This window comes from Coregonus lavaretus, assembly GCF_964263955.1.
Source record: "Coregonus lavaretus genome assembly, contig: HAP1_SCAFFOLD_614, whole genome shotgun sequence".
NCBI lineage: Eukaryota > Metazoa > Chordata > Actinopteri > Salmoniformes > Salmonidae > Coregonus > Coregonus lavaretus.
This window is the reverse complement of record NW_028159543.1, coordinates 99,713-122,500: the sequence shown is the minus strand read 5'-3', so window position 1 is coordinate 122,500 and position 22,788 is coordinate 99,713. Positions and strand designations below refer to the sequence as shown.

The window sequence follows — 22,788 nt, the reverse complement described above, 5'->3', positions numbered from 1 at the left end:
AGACGTGAAGGGAGGGGGTTTACCCACAGGATACCAAGGGGAAAGGAGACGTGAAGGGAGGGGGTTTACACACTGGATACCAAGGGGACAGGAGACGTGAAGGGAGGGGGTTTTACACACTGGATAACAAGGGGACAGGAGACGTGAAGGGAGGGGGTTTACCCACTGGATAACAAGGGGACAGGAGACGTGAAGGGAGGGGGTTTACCCACTGGATACCAAGGGGAAAGGAGACGTGAAGGGAGGGGGTTTAAGGGGAAAGGAGACGTGAAGGGAGGGGGTTTACCCACTGGATACCAAGGGGACAGGAGACGTGAAGGGAGGGGGTTTACCCACTGGATAACAAGGGGAAAGGAGACGTGAAGGGAGGGGGTTTACCCACTGGATACCAAGGGGACAGGAGACGTGAAGGGAGGGGGTTTTACACACTGGATAACAAGGGGAAAGGAGACGTGAAGGGAGGGGGTTTTACACACTGGATAACAAGGGGAAAGGAGACGTGAAGGGAGGGGGTTTACCCAATGGATAACAAGGGGAAAGGAGACGTGAAGGGAGGGGGTTTACCCACTGGATAACAAGGGGAAAGGAGACGTGAAGGGAGGGGGTTTACCCACTGGATACCAAGGGGAAAGGAGACGTGAAGGGAGGGGGTTTACCCACTGGATACCAAGGGGAAAGGAGACGTGAAGGGAGGGGGTTTTACCCACTGGATACCAAGGGGACAGGAGACGTGAAGGGAGGGGGTTTACACACTGGATAACAAGGGGACAGGAGACGTGAAGGGAGGGGGTTTACCCACTGGATACCAAGGGGACAGGAGACGTGAAGGGAGGGGGTTTTACCCACTGGATACCAAGGGGACAGGAGACGTGAAGGGAGGGGGTTTACCCACTGGATACCAAGGGGACAGGAGACGTGAAGGGAGGGGGTTTACCCACTGGATACCAAGGGGACAGGAGACGTGAAGGGAGGGGGTTTACCCACTGGATACCAAGGGGAAAGGAGACGTGAAGGGAGGGGGTTTACACACTGGATACCAAGGGGAAAGGAGACGTGAAGGGAGGGGGTTTACCCACTGGATACCAAGGGGAAAGGAGACGTGAAGGGAGGGGGTTTACACACTGGATACCAAGGGGACAGGAGACGTGAAGGGAGGGGGTTTTACACACTGGATAACAAGGGGAAAGGAGACGTGAAGGGAGGGGGTTTTACCCACTGGATAACAAGGGGAAAGGAGACGTGAAGGGAGGGGGTTTACCCACTGGATACCAAGGGGACAGGAGACGTGAAGGGAGGGGGTTTACCCACTGGATACCAAGGGGACAGGAGACGTGAAGGGAGGGGGTTTACCCACTGGATACCAAGGGGACAGGAGACGTGAAGGGAGGGGGTTTACCCACTGGATACCAAGGGGACAGGAGACGTGAAGGGAGGGGGTTTTACCCACTGGATACCAAGGGGACAGGAGACGTGAAGGGAGGGGGTTTACCCACTGGATACCAAGGGGACAGGAGACGTGAAGGGAGGGGGTTTTACACACTGGATAACAAGGGGAAAGGAGACGTGAAGGGAGGGGGTTTACCCACTGGATAACAAGGGGACAGGAGACGTGAAGGGAGGGGGTTTTACACACTGGATAACAAGGGGAAAGGAGACGTGAAGGGAGGGGGTTTACCCACTGGATAACAAGGGGAAAGGAGACGTGAAGGGAGGGGGTTTACCCACTGGATACCAAGGGGAAAGGAGACGTGAAGGGAGGGGGTTTACCCACTGGATACCAAGGGGACAGGAGACGTGAAGGGAGGGGGTTTACCCACTGGATAACAAGGGGAAAGGAGACGTGAAGGGAGGGGGTTTACCCACTGGATAACAAGGGGACAGGAGACGTGAAGGGAGGGGGTTTTACACACTGGATACCAAGGGGAAAGGAGACGTGAAGGGAGGGGGTTTACACACTGGATAACAAGGGGAAAGGAGACGTGAAGGGAGGGGGTTTACCCACTGGATACCAAGGTAAAGGAGACGTGAAGGGAGGGGGTTTACCCACTGGATAACAAGGGGACAGGAGACGTGAAGGGAGGGGGTTTACCCACTGGATACCAAGGGGACAGGAGACGTGAAGGGAGGGGGTTTACACACTGGATAACAAGGGGAAAGGAGACGTGAAGGGAGGGGGTTTACCCACTGGATACCAAGGGGACAGGAGACGTGAAGGGAGGGGGTTTACCCACTGGATACCAAGGGGAAAGGAGACGTGAAGGGAGGGGGTTTTACCCACTGGATACCAAGGGGACAGGAGACGTGAAGGGAGGGGGTTTACACACTGGATACCAAGGGGACAGGAGACGTGAAGGGAGGGGGTTTACACACTGGATACCAAGGGGACAGGAGAAGTGAAGGGAGGGGGTTTACCCACTGGATACCAAGGGGACAGGAGACGTGAAGGGAGGGGGTTTACACACTGGATACCAAGGGGACAGGAGACGTGAAGGGAGGGGGTTTAAGGGGAAAGGAGACGTGAAGGGAGGGGGTTTTACCCACTGGATACCAAGGGGAAAGGAGACGTGAAGGGAGGGGGTTTTACCCACTGGATAACAAGGGGAAAGGAGACGTGAAGGGAGGGGGTTTTACCCACTGGATAACAAGGGGACAGGAGATGTGAAGGGAGGGGTTTTACCCACTGGATACCAAGGGGACAGGAGACGTGAAGGGAGGGGGTTTAAGGGGAAAGGAGACGTGAAGGGAGGGGGTTTAAGGGGAAAGGAGACGTGAAGGGAGGGGGTTTAAGGGGAAAGGAGACGTGAAGGGAGGGGGTTTAAGGGGAAAGGAGACGTGAAGGGAGGGGGTTTTACCCACTGGATACCAAGGGGAAAGGAGACGTGAAGGGAGGGGGTTTACCCACTGGATACCAAGGGGACAGGAGACGTGAAGGGAGGGGGTTTACCCACTGGATACCAAGGGGACAGGAGACGTGAAGGGAGGGGGTTTTACACACTGGATACCAAGGGGAAAGGAGACGTGAAGGGAGGGGGTTTACCCACTGGATACCAAGGGGACAGGAGACGTGAAGGGAGGGGGTTTACCCACTGGATACCAAGGGGACAGGAGACGTGAAGGGAGGGGGTTTTACACACTGGATAACAAGGGGAAAGGAGACGTGAAGGGAGGGGGTTTTACACACTGGATAACAAGGGGAAAGGAGACGTGAAGGGAGGGGGTTTACCCACTGGATAACAAGGGGAAAGGAGACGTGAAGGGAGGGGGTTTACCCACTGGATAACAAGGGGAAAGGAGACGTGAAGGGAGGGGGTTTACCCACTGGATAACAAGGGGACAGGAGACGTGAAGGGAGGGGGTTTAAGGGGAAAGGAGACGTGAAGGGAGGGGGTTTAAGGGGACAGGAGACGTGAAGGGAGGGGGTTTAAGGGGAAAGGAGACGTGAAGGGAGGGGTTTTACCCACTGGATACCAAGGGGAAAGGAGACGTGAAGGGAGGGGGTTTTACCCACTGGATACCAAGGGGACAGGAGACGTGAAGGGAGGGGTTTTACCCACTGGATACCAAGGGGAAAGGAGACGTGAAGGGAGGGGGTTTTACCCACTGGATACCAAGGGGACAGGAGACGTGAAGGGAGGGGGTTTACCCACTGGATACCAAGGGGACAGGAGACGTGAAGGGAGGGGGTTTTACACACTGGATAACAAGGGGAAAGGAGACGTGAAGGGAGGGGGTTTTACACACTGGATAACAAGGGGAAAGGAGACGTGAAGGGAGGGGGTTTACCCACTGGATAACAAGGGGAAAGGAGACGTGAAGGGAGGGGGTTTACCCACTGGATAACAAGGGGAAAGGAGACGTGAAGGGAGGGGGTTTACCCACTGGATACCAAGGGGACAGGAGACGTGAAGGGAGGGGGTTTTACCCACTGGATACCAAGGGGAAAGGAGACGTGAAGGGAGGGGGTTTACCCACTGGATACCAAGGGGACAGGAGACGTGAAGGGAGGGGGTTTACCCACTGGATACCAAGGGGAAAGGAGACGTGAAGGGAGGGGGTTTTACCCACTGGATACCAAGGGGAAAGGAGACGTGAAGGGAGGGGGTTTACCCACTGGATACCAAGGGGACAGGAGACGTGAAGGGAGGGGGTTTACCCACTGGATAACAAGGGGACAGGAGACGTGAAGGGAGGGGGTTTACCCACTGGATAACAAGGGGACAGGAGACGTGAAGGGAGGGGGTTTACCCACTGGATAACAAGGGGAAAGGAGACGTGAAGGGAGGGGGTTTACCCACTGGATACCAAGGGGAAAGGAGACGTGAAGGGAGGGGGTTTTACACACTGGATAACAAGGGGAAAGGAGACGTGAAGGGAGGGGGTTTAACCACTGGATAACAAGGGGACAGGAGACGTGAAGGGAGGGGGTTTTACACACTGGATACCAAGGGGAAAGGAGACGTGAAGGGAGGGGGTTTACCCACTGGATACCAAGGGGACAGGAGACGTGAAAAGAGGGGGTTTTACCCACTGGATACCAAGGGGAAAGGAGACGTGAAGGGAGGGGGTTTTACCCACTGGATACCAAGGGGAAAGGAGACGTGAAGGGAGGGGGTTTTACCCACTGGATACCAAGGGGAAAGGAGACGTGAAGGGAGGGGGTTAACCCACTGGATAACAAGGGGACAGGAGACGTGAAGGGAGGGGGTTTACCCACTGGATACCAAGGGGACAGGAGACGTGAAGGGAGGGGGTTTTACCCACTGGATACCAAGGGGAAAGGAGACGTGAAGGGAGGGGGTTTTACCCACTGGATACCAAGGGGACAGGAGACGTGAAGGGAGGGGGTTTAAGGGGAAAGGAGACGTGAAGGGAGGGGGTTTAAGGGGACAGGAGACGTGAAGGGAGGGGGTTTAAGGGGAAAGGAGACGTGAAGGGAGGGGGTTTTACCCACTGGATAACAAGGGGAAAGGAGACGTGAAGGGAGGGGGTTTTACCCACTGGATAACAAGGGGAAAGGAGACGTGAAGGGAGGGGGTTTACCCACTGGATAACAAGGGGAAAGGAGACGTGAAGGGAGGGGGTTTACCCACTGGATAACAAGGGGAAAGGAGACGTGAAGGGAGGGGGTTTACCCACTGGATACCAAGGGGACAGGAGACGTGAAGGGAGGGGGTTTTACCCACTGGATAACAAGGGGAAAGGAGACGTGAAGGGAGGGGGTTTACCCACTGGATACCAAGGGGAAAGGAGACGTGAAGGGAGGGGGTTTACCCACTGGATAACAAGGGGAAAGGAGACGTGAAGGGAGGGGGTTTACCCACTGGATACCAAGGGGACAGGAGACGTGAAGGGAGGGGGTTTTACCCACTGGATAACAAGGGGACAGGAGACGTGAAGGGAGGGGGTTTACCCACTGGATACCAAGGGGACAGGAGACGTGAAGGGAGGGGGTTTACCCACTGGATACCAAGGGGAAAGGAGACGTGAAGGGAGGGGGTTTAAGGGGAAAGGAGACGTGAAGGGAGGGGGTTTTACCCACTGGATAACAAGGGGAAAGGAGACGTGAAGGGAGGGGGTTTACCCACTGGATACCAAGGGGAAAGGAGACGTGAAGGGAGGGGGTTTACCCACTGGATAACAAGGGGAAAGGAGACGTGAAGGGAGGGGGTTTACCCACTGGATACCAAGGGGACAGGAGACGTGAAGGGAGGGGGTTTTACCCACTGGATAACAAGGGGAAAGGAGACGTGAAGGGAGGGGGTTTACCCACTGGATACCAAGGGGACAGGAGACGTGAAGGGAGGGGGTTTACCCACTGGATACCAAGGGGAAAGGAGACGTGAAGGGAGGGGGTTTAAGGGGAAAGGAGACGTGAAGGGAGGGGGTTTACCCACTGGATACCAAGGGGACAGGAGACGTGAAGGGAGGGGGTTTACCCACTGGATACCAAGGGGAAAGGAGACGTGAAGGGAGGGGGTTTACCCACTGGATACCAAGGGGAAAGGAGACGTGAAGGGAGGGGGTTTAAGGGGAAAGGAGACGTGAAGGGAGGGGGTTTTACACACTGGATACCAAGGGGAAAGGAGACGTGAAGGGAGGGGGTTTACACACTGGATAACAAGGGGAAAGGAGACGTGAAGGGAGGGGGTTTACCCACTGGATAACAAGGGGACAGGAGACGTGAAGGGAGGGGGTTTACACACTGGATAACAAGGGGAAAGGAGACGTGAAGGGAGGGGGTTTACCCACTGGATACCAAGGGGACAGGAGACGTGAAGGGAGGGGGTTTACCCACTGGATAACAAGGGGAAAGGAGACGTGAAGGGAGGGGGTTTACCCACTGGATACCAAGGGGAAAGGAGACGTGAAGGGAGGGGGTTTAAGGGGAAAGGAGACGTGAAGGGAGGGGGTTTTACACACTGGATACCAAGGGGAAAGGAGACGTGAAGGGAGGGGGTTTACACACTGGATAACAAGGGGAAAGGAGACGTGAAGGGAGGGGGTTTACCCACTGGATACCAAGGGGAAATGAGACGTGAAGGGAGGGGGTTTAAGGGGAAAGGAGACGTGAAGGGAGGGGGTTTTACACACTGGATACCAAGGGGAAAGGAGACGTGAAGGGAGGGGGTTTACCCACTGGATACCAAGGGGAAATGAGACGTGAAGGGAGGGGGTTTAAGGGGAAAGGAGACGTGAAGGGAGGGGGTTTTACACACTGGATACCAAGGGGAAAGGAGACGTGAAGGGAGGGGTTTTACACACTTCCATAATATTTACAGTAACTGGACAAAAAGAAGATGAAATGCCTCGCTGCCTGTATTGCTGTTCCCAGACATAGTTATATATGGGCTCTTTATGTTTGTGAAGAGCAAAACAGTGAGCATCCCCTCTGCAAAACAGTGAGCATCCCCTATAGAAAACAGTGAGCATCCCCTATAGAAAACAGTGAGCATCCCCTCTGCAAAACAGTGAGCATCCCCTCTGCAAAACAGTGAGCATCCCCTCTGCAAAACAGTGAGCATCCCCTCTGCAAAACAGTGAGCATCCCCTACGCAAAACAGTGAGCATCCCCTCTGGAAAACAGTGAGCATCCCCTATGGAAAACAGTGAGCATCCCCTACGCAAAACAGTGAGCATCCCCTATGGAAAACAGTGAGCATCCCCTACGCAAAACAGTGAGCATCCCCTACGCAGAACAGTGAGCATCCCCTATGGAAAACAGTGAGCATCCCCTACGCAAAACAGTGAGCATCCCCTACGCAGAACAGTGAGCATCCCCTATGGAAAACAGTGAGCATCCCCTATGGAAAACAGTGAGCCTCCCCTATGGAAAACAGTGAGCATCCCCTATGGAAAACAGTGAGCATCCCCTATAGAAAACAGTGAGCATCCCCTATGGAAAACAGTGAGCATCCCCTACGGAAAACAGTGAGCATCCCCTCTGGAAAACAGTGAGCATCCCCTATGGAAAACAGTGAGCATCCCCTATGGAAAACAGTGAGCATCCCCTCTGGAAAACAGTGAGCATCCCCTATGGAAAACAGTGAGCATCCCCTATGGAAAACAGTGAGCATCCCCTATGGAAAACAGTGAGCATCCCCTATGGAAAACAGTGAGCATCCCCTACGGAAAACAGTGAGCATCCCCTCTGGAAAACAGTGAGCATCCCCTATGGAAAACAGTGAGCATCCCCTATGGAAAACAGTGAGCATCCCCTCTGGAAAACAGTGAGCATCCCCTATGGAAAACAGTGAGCATCCCCTATGGAAAACAGTGAGCATCCCCTATGGAAAACAGTGAGCATCCCCTATGGAAAACAGTGAGCATCCCCTACGGAAAACAGTGAGCATCCCCTCTGGAAAACAGTGAGCATCCCCTATGGAAAACAGTGAGCATCCCCTATGGAAAACAGTGAGCATCCCCTATGGAAAACAGTGAGCATCCCCTATAGAAAACAGTGAGCATCCCCTATGGAAAACAGTGAGCATCCCCTACGGAAAACAGTGAGCATCCCCTATGGAAAACAGTGAGCATCCCCTATGGAAAACAGTGAGCATCCCCTATGGAAAACAGTGAGCATCCCCTCTGGAAAACAGTGAGCATCCCCTATGGAAAACAGTGAGCATCCCCTATGGAAAACAGTGAGCATCCCCTATGGAAAACAGTGAGCATCCCCTATGGAAAACAGTGAGCATCCCCTATGGAAAACAGTGAGCATCCCCTATGGAAAACAGTGAGCATCCCCTATAGAAAACAGTGAGCATCCCCTATGGAAAACAGTGAGCATCCCCTACGGAAAACAGTGAGCATCCCCTCTGGAAAACAGTGAGCATCCCCTATGGAAAACAGTGAGCATCCCCTATGGAAAACAGTGAGCATCCCCTCTGGAAAACAGTGAGCATCCCCTATGGAAAACAGTGAGCATCCCCTATGGAAAACAGTGAGCATCCCCTATGGAAAACAGTGAGCATCCCCTATGGAAAACAGTGAGCATCCCCTCTGGAAAACAGTGAGCATCCCCTATGGAAAACAGTGAGCATCCCCTATGGAAAGAAGCATACCTGTGAAACCGACTGAGAAACAAGGGACCTTATGTCAAGGTGCAGTGCTTCACTTTACTTGCTTCACAATGCATCCAGTGAATTAAGTTAGATTTATATGGTTTGAAGAAAATCTATGGGTTGGAGACAAACTAGGAGTACTTTAGGGATGTGCAGAGAGAGGAGGACAACTCCTGGAAAACTTTTGGAAAGTTAACAAACCTGCTCCTCCAAAAACAAGAATGTCAAAAATGTATTTAGAGAAAATCTATACTGAATAAAAATATAAAACGCAGCATGTAAAGTGTTGGTCCCGTGCTACATAAACTGAAATAAAAGATCCCAGAAATGTTCCATACGCACAAAAAGCTTATTTCTCTAAAATTGTGCTCAAATTTGTTTACATCCCTGTTAGTGAGCATTTCTCATTTGCCAAGATAATCCATCCACCTGACAGGTGTGAGGTAATCAAGAAGCTTATTAAACAGCATGATCATTACACAGGTGCACCTTGTGCTGGGGACAATAAAAGGCCACTCTGAAATGTGCAGTTTTGTCACACAACGCCACAGATGTCTCCATTTTTGAGGGAGCGTGCAATTGGCATTCTGACTGCAGGAATGTCCACCAGAGCTGTTGCCAGATCATTTCATGTTAATTTCTCTACCATAAGCCGCCTCCAACGTCGTTTTAGAGAATTTGGCAGTACGTCCAACCGGCCTCACAACCACGTGTAACCACACCAGCCAAGGACCTCCACATCAGGCTTCTTCACCTGCGGGATCGTCTGAGACAAGCCACCCAGAGTATTTCTGTCTGTAATAAAGCTCTTTTGTGGGGAAAAACTCATTCTGATTGGCTGGGCCTGGCTCCCTAGTGGGTGGGCCTGGCTCCCTAGTGGGTGGGCATATGTCCAGTCATGCGAAATCCATTGATTAGGGCCTAATTTATTTATTTCAATTGACTGATTTCCTTAAATGAACTGTAACTCAGTAAAATCGTTAAAATCGTTGCATGTTGCGTATATATATTTTTGCTCAGTGCATATCCAGCACTTTGTTTTTAGTTCTATATCTAATTTAAATGACACATCTAATCTTTGATATGAATTAACGAATGCCAAAAACAAAAAAGATAATAATTCAAATAATAATAAGATGTATTTTATACAGCACTTTCCATTACAAAGAGCATCTCAAAGATTGAGATGAAGGCTGGGTGAAAACAGACAGAAAGATAAAGAAAGATAACTGATCATGGATCACATAATTGATCGCATGCTGCAATAATGAATGCACTTAATTGATTATTGATTGTTATGATGGACACAGCTTTTTTTTTTTTGAACCAAAACATACACAGCCTCTGCTCAACAAAATGGAGAAAGAATCGTTTTGGGGGCCTTCAGCTCACGAACGATAATGTGCTTAATCACCCTCACGGAAGTCAAGCAATCCATTCCGCCAAAAGTCGTTCGCAGTCTAGTCTGGTTGTGGCCACAACTAGACCTCGTTTCAAATGTATCAAGAAATAATCTCATTTGTATGCTCCAATAAGCTGCCCGTGGTGAACGAGAGACTCGAGTTTTCAGTTCATCGTTCGCCAGTAGGGCTCTGGGCATTACTGACTCAAATGAAAGAAATGAGTCTAAAGATTAGTTATTTTGACCGAACGAGTCGAAAAGATCAGAGTCAGTAAAAAGAACCGAACTTCCCATCACTACTGGCTTTAGCCAGGGCCTGTCCGGGCAAGTCCAGGGGGGTTGCCTAGCAACATGCGCCTCTGAGGGAGGCAACATCTGCATAGTGCAAGACATGTCCGTGATTTGTGAATCTGTTCAGACCGAACAGCTAGTGCCACAGCTCAAATGGCTTTGGAAAAAAAATACGATTTCAGCTAATAAGTAGAAGTATCTAACAAAATAATCAAACTATTTACATATAATAGAAATGTGGGTACCTCTTTGGAACTTCAAGACAACAACAACATACCTAAAGCTCTGGCCACAGCCAGGAAAGGGATCTGGTCTATGACAGTGCTCCTCCGGACGGGGCCGTTGTGAGTCAACCTGGGTCTCTTCCACACCACCCTGTTCACACCAGACTTCTTTATAACACTGGAGACAGGAGGGAGAGAGACAGACAGGAGAGTTATCACACTGGAGACAGGAGGGGGAGAGACAGACAGGAGAGTTATCACACTGGAGACAGGAGGGAGAGAGACAGGAGAGTTATCACACTGGAGACAGGAGGGGGAGAGACAGGAGAGTTATCACACTGGAGACAGGAGGGAGAGAGACAGACAGGAGGGTTATCACACTGGAGACAGGAGGGAGATAGACAGGAGGGTTATCACACTGGAGACAGGAGGGAGACAGACAGGAGAGTTATCACACTGGAGACAGGAGGGAGAGAGACAGGAGAGTTATCACACTGGAGACAGGAGGGAGAGAGACAGGAGAGTTATCACACTGGAGACAGGAGGGAGAGAGACAGACAGGAGAGTTATCACACTGGAGACAGGAGGGAGACAGACAGGAGAGTTATCACACTGGAGACAGGAGGGAGAGAGACAGGAGAGTTATCACACTGGAGACAGGAGGGAGAGAGACAGGAGAGTTATCACACTGGAGACAGGAGGGGGAGAGACAGGAGAGTTATCACACTGGAGACAGGAGGGAGAGAGACAGACAGGAGAGTTATCACACTGGAGACAGGAGGGAGAGAGACAGACAGGAGAGTTATCACACTGGAGACAGGAGGGAGAGAGACAGGAGAGTTATCACACTGGAGACAGGAGGGAGAGAGACAGGAGAGTTATCACACTGGAGACAGGAGGGAGAGACAGACAGGAGAGTTATCACACTGGAGACAGGAGGGAGACAGACAGGAGAGTTATCACACTGGAGACAGGAGGGAGAGAGACAGGAGAGTTATCACACTGGAGACAGGAGGGAGAGAGACAGGAGAGTTATCACACTGGAGACAGGAGGGAGAGAGACAGACAGGAGAGTTATCACACTGGAGACAGGAGGGAGAGAGACAGACAGGAGAGTTATCACACTGGAGAGTTATCACACTGGAGACAGGAGGGAGAGAGACAGGAGAGTTATCACACTGGAGACAGGAGGGAGACAGACAGACAGGAGAGTTATCACACTGGAGACAGGAGGGAGACAGACAGACAGGAGAGTTATCACACTGGAGACAGGAGGGAGAGAGACAGGAGAGTTATCACACTGGAGACAGGAGGGAGACAGACAGGAGAGTTATCACACTGGAGACAGGAGGGAGAGAGACAGACAGGAGAGTTATCACACTGGAGACAGGAGGGAGACAGACAGGAGAGTTATCACACTGGAGACAGGAGGGAGAGAGACAGGAGAGTTATCACACTGGAGACAGGAGGGAGAGAGACAGGAGAGTTATCACACTGGAGACAGGAGGGGGAGAGACAGGAGAGTTATCACACTGGAGACAGGAGGGAGAGAGACAGACAGGAGAGTTATCACACTGGAGACAGGAGGGAGAGAGACAGACAGGAGAGTTATCACACTGGAGACAGGAGGGAGAGAGACAGGAGAGTTATCACACTGGAGACAGGAGGGAGAGAGACAGGAGAGTTATCACACTGGAGACAGGAGGGAGAGAGACAGACAGGAGAGTTATCACACTGGAGACAGGAGGGAGACAGACAGGAGAGTTATCACACTGGAGACAGGAGGGAGAGAGACAGGAGAGTTATCACACTGGAGACAGGAGGGAGAGAGACAGGAGAGTTATCACACTGGAGACAGGAGGGAGACAGACAGACAGGAGAGTTATCACACTGGAGACAGGAGGGAGAGAGAGAGACAGGAGAGTTATCACACTGGAGACAGGAGGGAGAGAGAGAGACAGGAGAGTTATCACACTGGAGACAGGAGGGAGAGACAGACAGGAGAGTTATCACACTGGAGACAGGAGGGAGAGAGACAGGAGAGTTATCACACTGGAGACAGGAGGGAGAGAGACAGGAGAGTTATCACACTGGAGACAGGAGGGTTATCACACTGGAGACAGGAGAGAGACAGACAGGAGAGTTATCACACTGGAGACAGGAGGGAGAGAGACAGACAGGAGGGTTATCACACTGGAGACAGGAGGGGGAGAGACAGACAGGAGGGAGAGAGACAGGAGAGTTATCACTGGTATTTAATAAAGTATTAATGAAGTAGTAGTTCTGATTTAGCCAGTCAGACCCCCTACTGCCTTTATAGTGAACTATAGAAGGAAGGAATGGGGTGTTATTACAGACCCCCTACTGCCTTTATAGTGAACTATAGAAGGAAGGAATGGGGTGTTATTACAGACCCCCTACTGCCTTTATAGTGAACTATAGAAGGAAGGAATGGGGTGTTATTACAGACCCCCTACTGCCTTTATAGTGAACTATAGAAGGAAGGAATGGGGTGTTATTACAGACCCCCTACTGCCTTTATAGTGAACTATATAAGGAAGGAATGGGGTGTTATTACAGACCCCCTACTGCCTTTATAGTGAACTATAGAAGGAAGGAATGGGGTGTTATTACAGACCCCCTACTGCCTTTATAGTGAACTATAGAAGGAAGGAATGGGGTGTTATTACAGACCCCCTACTGCCTTTATAGTGAACTATAGAAGGAAGGAATGGGGTGTTATTACAGACCCCCTACTGCCTTTATAGTGAACTATAGAAGGAAGGAATGGGGTGTTATTACAGACCCCCTACTGCCTTTATAGTGAACTATAGAAGGAAGGAATGGGGTGTTATTTCAGACCCCCTACTGCCTTTATAGTGAACTATAGAAGGAAGGAATGGGGTGTTATTTCAGACGCACCTTTTACAAAATGTTCAGTAAACCACTAACACGTCTTAGAAATGGCTAATTAATAGAAGTGGTATAAATAAAGTGACTAGCTTTATTTAAATTGGCTGGTTGATATAATAACCCTTATGGTATGTGACCAGCACAATTTAAAATCGGCAGTAAACTGCTGCGATGCTGATAACTAGTCTGGCAAGAGTCTTAAAGTCACTGGAAATCGCTCCAAGCTCAGTCCCTCTGTGGGTACCACTGGCTACGTCCCAAATAGCACCCCATTAATATAATATATAAATAATAATATGCCATTTAGCAGACGCTTTTATCCAAAGCGACTTACAGTCTCATGTGCGCATACATTTTTTACGTATGGGGTGGTCCCGGGGATGGAACCCACTACCCTGGCGTTACGAGCGCCGCGCTCTACCAGCTGAGCTCTACCAGCTGAGCTCTACCAGCTGAGCTCTACCAGCTGAGCTCTACCAGCCGAGCTCTACCAGCCGAGCTCTACCAGCCGAGCTCTACCAGCCGAGCTCTACCAGCCGAGCTCTACCAGCCGAGCTCTACCAGCCGAGCTCTACCAGCCGAGCTCTACCAGCTGAGCTCTACCAGCTGAGCTACAGAGGACCACCAGAGACTTTTGACCAGGGCCATCTGGGACGCAGCCTGTGTGTTCCTTATCTGAAGGAGATGGCTCTACAGTAGTGTGTTGTTTACCCAGTGTCTGTCCGTCCCTCTAGTCTAGTTACCCAGTGTCTGTCCATCCCTCTAGTCTAGTTACCCAGTGTCTGTCCGTCCCTCTAGTCTAGTTACCCAGTGTCTGTCCGTCCCTCTAGTCTAGTTACCCAGTCAGTCAGAGACCAAGCAGGCGTACATGTATAGATGCTACAATGCTTCATCTGACTGAGTTTGCAGTAGAGCAGACAATGTTGTCATCAACCCAAAGCAGACAAGAGTTTGATTCGCTATTGTGCAAAACCTATTGTCTTGTCATAGGGGCTGTTGTTTTGGATGCACAGTCACACGAGGCTACGGTTGTTAGGGGCCCTAGTACAGTATTATGTGTTGGTGAGGCTAGTCTGTCTGTCAGACAGACAAAACATTACAATGTTGAGTTAGTTCTTGAGTTGGCTGGCTAAAGAGCTAACCTAGTAGGGTAGTACGAGTCGGCATTACCTGCCCCCCAGTCCTTCGATGCGCTCCCTCTCCTTGGGCAGCTCAGGCTTGTGGTCCTGTGTGACCTCCACGGCCCTGATGAACTGGTCAGTGGGGTCGTCCTGGACCCCTAGCACTATGGCAGAGTCTCCTACGTGGGCCACGTACATGCGGTCCCCCCGGATGACCACTACACTGGCCGTGGTGCCTGAGGTGCTGGGCAGCCCCGTGAGAGTTTTGGGCCATTCGGCTGCAGAGGGAGGGAGAGAGAGAGAGAGAAGACGCTAAAATATTGGAACCTGGCCGGCCTTAGAAGTAGCCTTCGGAGTCAGACTAACCTACTTCCCTGAGGGCCGTGCCTGCAATAATATGCCCCCTGAATACAACAACAGTTAGGAAGGAACTAAACTTTAAACTAAAGACAACTTTCTCTGCCATCTTCACAGACAGACAGGCAGACAGGCAGACAGGCAGACAGGCAGACAGGCAGACAGACAGACAGGCAGACAGGCAGACAGGCAGACAGACAGACAGACAGGCAGGCCAGTGAGATCAGAGGAACACACACTACAGGGTCAGGATGAGAGAGCCAGATGCTTCTCCAGATTACAGACACACTACTATCTCAATCTCAACATAGACCCAGACAGACCTTTGATCAACACCTGTGACAAGTCTGGGCAAGTGAAAGAAAGTAAGTAGTGCATTATCCAACCCTGTTCCTGGAGAGCTACCCTCCTGTAGGTTTTAACTCCAACCCTGTTCCTGGAGAGCCACCCTCCTGTAGGTTTTAACTCCAACCCTGTTCCTGGAGAGCTACCCTCCTGTAGGTTTTAACTCCAACCCTCCTGTAGGTTTTAACTCCAACCCTGTTCCTGGAGAGCTACCCTCCTGTAGGTTTTAACTCCAACTCTGTTCCTGGAGAGCTACCCTCCTGTAGGTTAACTCCAACCCTGTTCCTGGAGAGCTACCCTCATGTAGGTTTTAACTCCAACCCTGTTCCTGGAGAGCAACCCTGTTCCTGGAGAGCTACCCTCCTGTAGGTTTTAACTCCAACCCTCCTGTAGGTTTTAACTCCAACCCTGTTCCTGGAGAGCTACCCTCCTGTAGGTTTTAACTCCAACCCTGTTCCTGGAGAGCTACCCTCCTGTAGGTTAACTCCAACCCTCCTGTACGTTTTAACTCCAACCCTGTTCCTGGAGAGCTACCCTCCTGTAGGTTTTAACTCCAACCCTGTTCCTGGAGAGCTACCCTCCTGTAGGTTTTAACTCCAACCCTGTTCCTGGAGAGCTACCCTCCTGTAGGTTTTAACTCCAACCCTGTTCCTGGAGAGCTACCCTCCTGTAGGTTAACTCCAACCCTGTTCCTGGAGAGCTCACATCCTGTAGGTTTGAACTCCAACCCCGTTCCTGGAGAGCTACCCTCCTGTAGGTTAACTCCAACCCTGTTCCTGGAGAGCTCCAATCCTGTAGGTTTTAACTCCAACCCCGTTCCTGGAGAGCTACCCTCCTGTAGGTTAACTCCAACCCGGTTCCTGGAGAGCTACCCTCCTGTAGGTTAACTCCAACCCTGTTCCTGGAGAGCTCCCATCCTGTAGGTTTTAACTCCAACCCCGTTCCTGGAGAGCTACCCTCCTGTAGGTTAACTCCAACCCCGTTCCTGGAGAGCTACCCTCCTGCAGGTTAACTCCAACCCTGTTCCTGGAGAGCTCCCATCCTGTAGGTTTTAACTCCAACCCCGTTCCTGGAGAGCTACCCTCCTGTAGGTCAACTCCAACCCCGTTCCTGGAGAGCTACCCTCCTGTAGGTTAACTCCAACCCCGTTCCTGGAGAGCTACCCTCCTGTAGGTTAACTCCAACCCTGTTCCTGGAGAGCTCCCATCCTGTAGGTTTGAACTCCAACCCCGTTCCTGGAGAGCTACCCTCCTGTAGGTTAACTCCAACCCCGTTCCTGGAGAGCTACCCTCCTGTAGGTTAACTCCAACCCCGTTCCTGGAGAGCTACCCTCCTGTAGGTTAACTCCAACCCTGTTCCTGGAGAGCTCCCATCCTGTAGGTTTTAACTCCAACCCCGTTCCTGGAGAGCTACCCTCCTGTAGGTCAACTCCAACCCCGTTCCTGGAGAGCTACCCTCCTGTAGGTTAACTCCAACCCCGTTCCTGGAGAGCTACCCTCCTGTAGGTTAACTCCAACCCTGTTCCTGGAGAGCTACCCTCCTGTAGGTTAACTCCAACCCCGTTCCTGGAGAGCTACCCTCCTGTAGGTTAACTCCAACCCTGTTCCTGGAGAGCTACCCTCCTGTAGGTTAACTCCAACCCCGTTCCTGGAGAGCTACCCTCCTGTAGGTTAACTCCAACCCTGTTCCTGGAGAGCTACCATCCTGTAGGTTTTAACTTCAACCCCGTTCCTGGAGAGCTACCCTCCTGTAGGTTAACTCCAACCCTGTTCCTGGAGAGCTCCAATCCTGTAGGTTAACTCCAACCCCGTTCCTGGAGAGCTACCATCCTGTAGGTTTTAACTTCAACCCCTGATTCTAATAATTAGCTGGTTGATCAGCTGAATCAGGTTAGTTACAACTGGGGTTGAAGCGAAAAACCTACAGCAGGGTAGCTCTCCAGGAACAGGATTGGGCAGCCCTGATATAGGGAATAGGATTCCATTTGGGACGCATTCATAGACATTTAACTAATAATCTAGTTGCTGCACATTTTTGTTCCAGATCAGCACTAAGCACTAACAAAACACATGATTCAACTAGATCAAGGGCTTGATTTAGTTGATATGTTGAATCGGGTGTGTTAATACTGGGCTGGAACAAAAATGTGCACATCCTTGGGGTTTCCCCAGGACTAGACTAGACTGCCGTTTGGATGATCCTTTTGTGTAGAGCAGGGTCCCCCAACTTTTCCACTCAGGCCCCCCCTTCCAGCATTGGGGAGCATCCTGCGCCCCTGCCACCTCTCTTTCTATGGGCACGAGCATTATTCATGACACAAACTGTTCACACCCCTCTTGTTGACAGACAGAAAAATGTTCAGGTTTAAAAGCTTATTTTCTTGCAGTTCTATACATTTTACCATGTCTAATGTTTATTCATGTGATATTTGAGTGACTCAAACATTACAACAAAATCTATGGGCTGAAAAACGTAGCTAAAAAACGTTAGCTGACATGGGCTAGTTGATCTGGACATTTCTGACAAGTTATAAATAGCTCTCTAAGATGTGCAATGACTGACATGACAAGAGGAACTGATGATGCAATACCCAATTTAGAAATTGTACCTTGTGCATTCTAATATTACAACTTTCAAGAGTAAGTTGAAAGCAGTGGAGGTCGGTGACGTTTAAGATGAGGGAGGACGATTATGTTTTGAATGAGCATGGCCTTATTTCTATTACAGCATATTGGATGACTGTCATTCATATTCCATTCACCCAGATCAATGTAACATCGATAGGTTTAGGCTACTACATGACACTCTAATATTCCCTTCATCATGAAGTTGCTACAACCTTGTTTCTGAAAAGTTTACAACGTAGGTGCACAGGTCGAGAGAAACATTAGAGTAATCAAGGTGACAGACAGTGACACGTTCAATCCCGCCTTGCACACTCTGGCCTGCATCTAGCTGATCTAGGGTGTAATCATTAGTCCAACAGTTGCAAACGAGAGTTTCCATTGGACAAATTCAGGAATGTTTATCTCTGTTTCATTCCGTTTAAGAAATGTTTTTCAACAGAATCGGCGGAATGAATACACCCCTGATCACACGCAAACACAGTTCACTTTCATAGCAGCCACATACAAACAGTATGATCACATGCTCGATAATTCCTTCTCGCATCTACGTGTTGTCCTCCTCTCGCCTTTTCCCTTCGCTCGTGGGCTTCAGTGCACATCAGATGTCTGTGACCAGGCGAAAAAACCTTTCTAAGCCAAACCTTCATATCATAACCGCTACACACAGCCTACATCGTTGTCACCATATTAGCTAATGTCATAGTCAACATAGCTACTAGAACTAACGCGTTAGTAAACCCGCTACAATCATGCATTACAGTGTACAATCAGCAAGCAGTTTAGCAGTTACACCGGCGGGCCCCGGGTGGCAATAAATTAATAAAACCAAAAGCTTACCTTGACTTGGAAGAGTTCCAGTGTTGGATAGCCATAGGCAGCTAGCTAACATGGCATCCCTCTCTGTTTGAGCCGGGTGTTTGAGTAGGCTAAACTACAGTTGAAGTCGGAAGTTTACATACACCTTAGCCAAATACATTTAAACTCAGTTTTTCACAATTGCTGACGTTTAATCCTAGTAAAAATTCCCTGTCTTAGGTCAGTTAGGATCACCACTTTATTTTAAGAACGTGAAATGTCAGAATAATAGTAGAGAGAATGATTTATTTCAGATTTTATTTCTTTCATCACATTCCCAGTGGGTCAGAAGTTTACATACACTCAATTAGTATTTGGTAGCATTGCCTTTAAATTGTTTAACTTGGGTCAAACGTTTCGGGTAGCCTTCCACAAGCTTCCCATAATAAATTGGGTGAGTTTTTGCCCATTCCTCCTGACAGAGCTGGTGTAACTGAGTCAGGTTTGTAGGCCTCCTTGCTTGCACACGCTTTTTCAGTTCTGCCCACAAATGTTCTATAGGATTGAGGTCAGGGCTTTGTGATGGCCACTCCAATACCTTGACTTTGTTGTCCTTAAGCCATTTTGCCACAACTTTGGAAGTATGGTTGGGGTCATTGTCCATTTGGAAGACCCATTTGCGACCAAGCTTTAACTTCCTGACTGATGTCTTGAGATGTTGCTTCAATATATCCACATAATTTTCCTTCCTCATGATGCCATCTATTTTGTGAAGTGCACCAGTCCCTCCTGCAGCAATGCACCCCCACAGCATGACGCTGCCACCCCCGTGCTTCACGGTTGGGATGGTGTTCTTCGGCTTGCAAGCACCCCCTTTTTAATCCAAACATAACGATGGTCATTATGGCCAAACAGTTCTATGTTTGTTTCATCAGACCAGAGGACATTTCTCCAAAGAGTACGATATTTGTCCCCATGTGCAGTTGCAAACCGTAGTCTGGCTTTTTTATGGCGGTTTTGGAGCAGTGGCTTCTTCCTTGCTGAGCGGCCTTTCAGGTTATGTCGATATACGACTCGTTTTACTGTGGATATAGATACTTTTGTACCGGTTTCCTCCAGCATCTTCACATGGTCCTTTGCTGTTGTTCTGGGATTGATTTGCACTTTCAGCACCAAAGTATGTTAATCTCTAGGAGACAGAACGAGTCTCCTTCCTGAGCGGTATGACGGCTGCGTGGTCCCATGGTGTTTATACTTGCGTACTATTGTTTGTACAGATGAGTGTGGTACCTTCAGGCGTTTGGAAATTGCTCCCAAGGATGAACCAGACTCGTGGAGGTCTATAATATTTTTTCTGAGGTCTTGGCTGATTTATTTTGCTTTTCCCATGATGTCGAGCAAAGAGGCACCGAGTTTGAAGGTAGGCCTTGAAATACATCCACAGGTACACCTCCAATTGACTCAAACGATGTAAATTAGCCTATCAGAAGCTTCTAAAGCCATGACATCATTTTCTGGAATCTTCCAAGCTGTTTAAAGGCACAGTCAATTTAGTGTATGTAAACTTCTGACCCACTGGAATTGTGATACAGTGAATTATAAGTGAAATAATCTGTCTGTAAACAATTGTTGGAAAACATTACTTGTGTCATGCACAAAGTAGATGTCCTAACCGACTTGCCAAAACTATAGTGTTAACAAGAAATGTGTGGAGTGGTTGAAAAACAAGTTTTAATGACTCCAACCTAAGTGTATGTAAACTTCCGACTTCAACTGTAGCTAGCTGCAACGAAATATAGCTCTCGCTCTTGCTTCTCCTTCATTTTTGACCAAATGAATTTGTTCAAAACTGTTCAATTATTGTCTTTATCTTTGAGTCAACTACTCACCACATTTGATGCACTGCAGTGCTAGCTAGCTGTAGCTTATGCTTTCAGTACTAGATTAATTCTCTAAACCTTTGATTGGGTGGACAACATGTCAGTTCATGCTGCAAGAGCTCTATGTTGGAGGACGTCCTCCGGAAGTTGTCATAGTTACTGTGTAAGTCTATGGAAGGGGGTGAGAGCCATGAGCCTCCTAGGTTTTGTATTGAAGTCAATGTACCCAGAGGAGGACAGAATCTAGCTGTCCTCCGGCTACACCATGGTGCTACCCTACAGAGTGCTGTTGAGGCTACTGTAGACCTTCATTGCAAAACAGTGTGTTTTAATCAATTATTTGGTGACATTAATATATTTAGTATAGTTTTATCTAAAAAGGATAACTTTAATGTTTCAGTTTGGAAACCACTGGTGTAGAGCAGGCTGTGTACTACTGACTTGACAGGGCAGTTGAAAGATCCAGAGCAGAACGCTGATGACTGCCCTAAATACAACTGCCCTCACAGCTGATAAGAAAAGAGACTTGTTCATCAAACGGATAAAAGAGGAGATGGGACGCATTGACTTGCCAAATCCAATAAATATGATGCATCTCCTTTACAACCAACAACATCAGATCTCACATGCTGCCTACTCCAACAATAAACCTGATTTGTTATGCCATCGATGTCACGCAACCTCTTTCCAAACAATCAGCTAAACCATTGTAACGTGTATCGAAATGCAAACAGAGGAAGGCACCACGGAGCCCCGCGGACCCGCCTGTGCGTGTGACCTGATAGGTTGGGGGTTTAGGTAGGAATCATGGGATCTCTTTCTTTGCTCTACTACTGACAGATGGCCAGCAGTGGTAGGTTTATGTTGATAGCTAAGCCAGAGAAACCAAACCACATCGAGCATGTGGTGGCCATTTAATCCTTAGCGGCTTGCTAGCTAAATGCGAAAACAAATACCGATATACATAGTTAGCGAGACATATGGACGATTCTAACTTACGCAGCTTTTTCCACATAGCATGGTGGCAGGCGACGAAGCCTTTACGAATAGCTGCACACACTTCCTCGTCATCCTTGGACCAAAACCCCCGCTGTTTCTTGATGAATTCCCATAAATAGTCCCGTGCGAATTGCGCTGCCTCGCGGCCTCCGTGGCCATCAAACACCGCGAAGAAAGCCACTGAGCGCCGGGGGCGGTTATCACTCTCGGCCGCAGCCGGTGAACTCTCCACTGTCGATACTGCCAGTGCAGCTGCTGCACAACTTCGGTCCCCATTTTGTACATGTTGTGTCCATGCAACTGTAGTGGAGGCAGATAGAGGCTCGTTGTTTGCAGTCCGATCAGGCTGCTCGTTTTCAGGCACAGTGTCGACCGTCGAGCTATCCCCTTTGGCATCATCTTGTTCGTCCGAGTTAAGCTCGTCTTCCCCCGGCTCGGGCTCCACTACAACCTCGGTAACGTCCTCCATGTATTTCCTGCCTCCCTGGTCGGAGAAAACACTCACTCGCATCAACAATGCGTTTTCCATTGCCGTAGGGACGTCTTGCTTCAGATGCTGAGTGTTTGTAGTACCTAAAAAATGCCTTTAAAGTATTTTAAGTTAAGTTTATGGCAGCTTAATGATCAATCATCCGCTTTCGGTCTTTGTTTATTTTCGAGTCTTGTAGGCATGCTCAGAAACGCACTGACGTCAGAGCTGTATCGGGGGGGGGGGGGGGATTCTGGAAAATACTCCAGTGCGCCACCTACTGGATGTGTAAATGCTTCATAAACAACGGGTTAACTAACAGTGAAATGCTTACTTACGGGGCCCTTCCCAACAGTGCAGAGAGAAAAATAACACGAGGTGTGTATATATATATATATATATACACACACTGTATACAAAGGGTACCAGTACCAAGTCAATGTTTTTTTTTTTTTCACCTTTATTTAACCAGGTAAGCCAGTTGAGAACAAGTTCTCATTTACAACTGCGACCTGGCCAAGATAAAGCAAAGCAGTGCGATAAAAACAACAACACAGTTACAGTGGGGAAAAAAAGTATTTAGTCAGCCACCAATTGTGCAAGTTCTCCCACTTAAAAAGATGAGAGGCCTGTAATTTTCATCATAGGTACACGTCAACTATGACAGACAAAATGAGAAAAAAAATCCAGAAAATCACATTGTAGGATTTTGAATGAATTTATTTGCAAATTATGGTGGAAAATAAGTATTTGGTCAATAACAAAAGTTTCTCAATACTTTGTTATATACCCTTTGTTGGCAAT

The 22,788-nt window shown here is 49.2% G+C and overlaps 1 protein-coding gene across 1 annotated transcript in view; it reads right to left on the bottom strand.

The window, feature by feature from the left end:
* LOC311122731 (protein phosphatase 1D-like) overlaps nt 1–22,157 on the bottom strand; it is a 26,962-nt gene extending 4,805 nt beyond the window's left edge. Inside the window, exons 1-3 of the mRNA XM_084197058.1 lie at nt 21,516–22,157; nt 14,562–14,790; nt 10,532–10,656 (exon numbers count right to left, since the gene is read on the bottom strand). Of these exons, the coding sequence (XP_084053184.1) occupies nt 10,532–10,656; nt 14,562–14,790; nt 21,516–22,044 (883 nt within the window). The 5' untranslated portion in view covers nt 22,045–22,157. The remainder of the gene's footprint in view (nt 1–10,531; nt 10,657–14,561; nt 14,791–21,515) is intronic.
* Nucleotides 22,158–22,788: the final 631 nt, after the last annotated feature.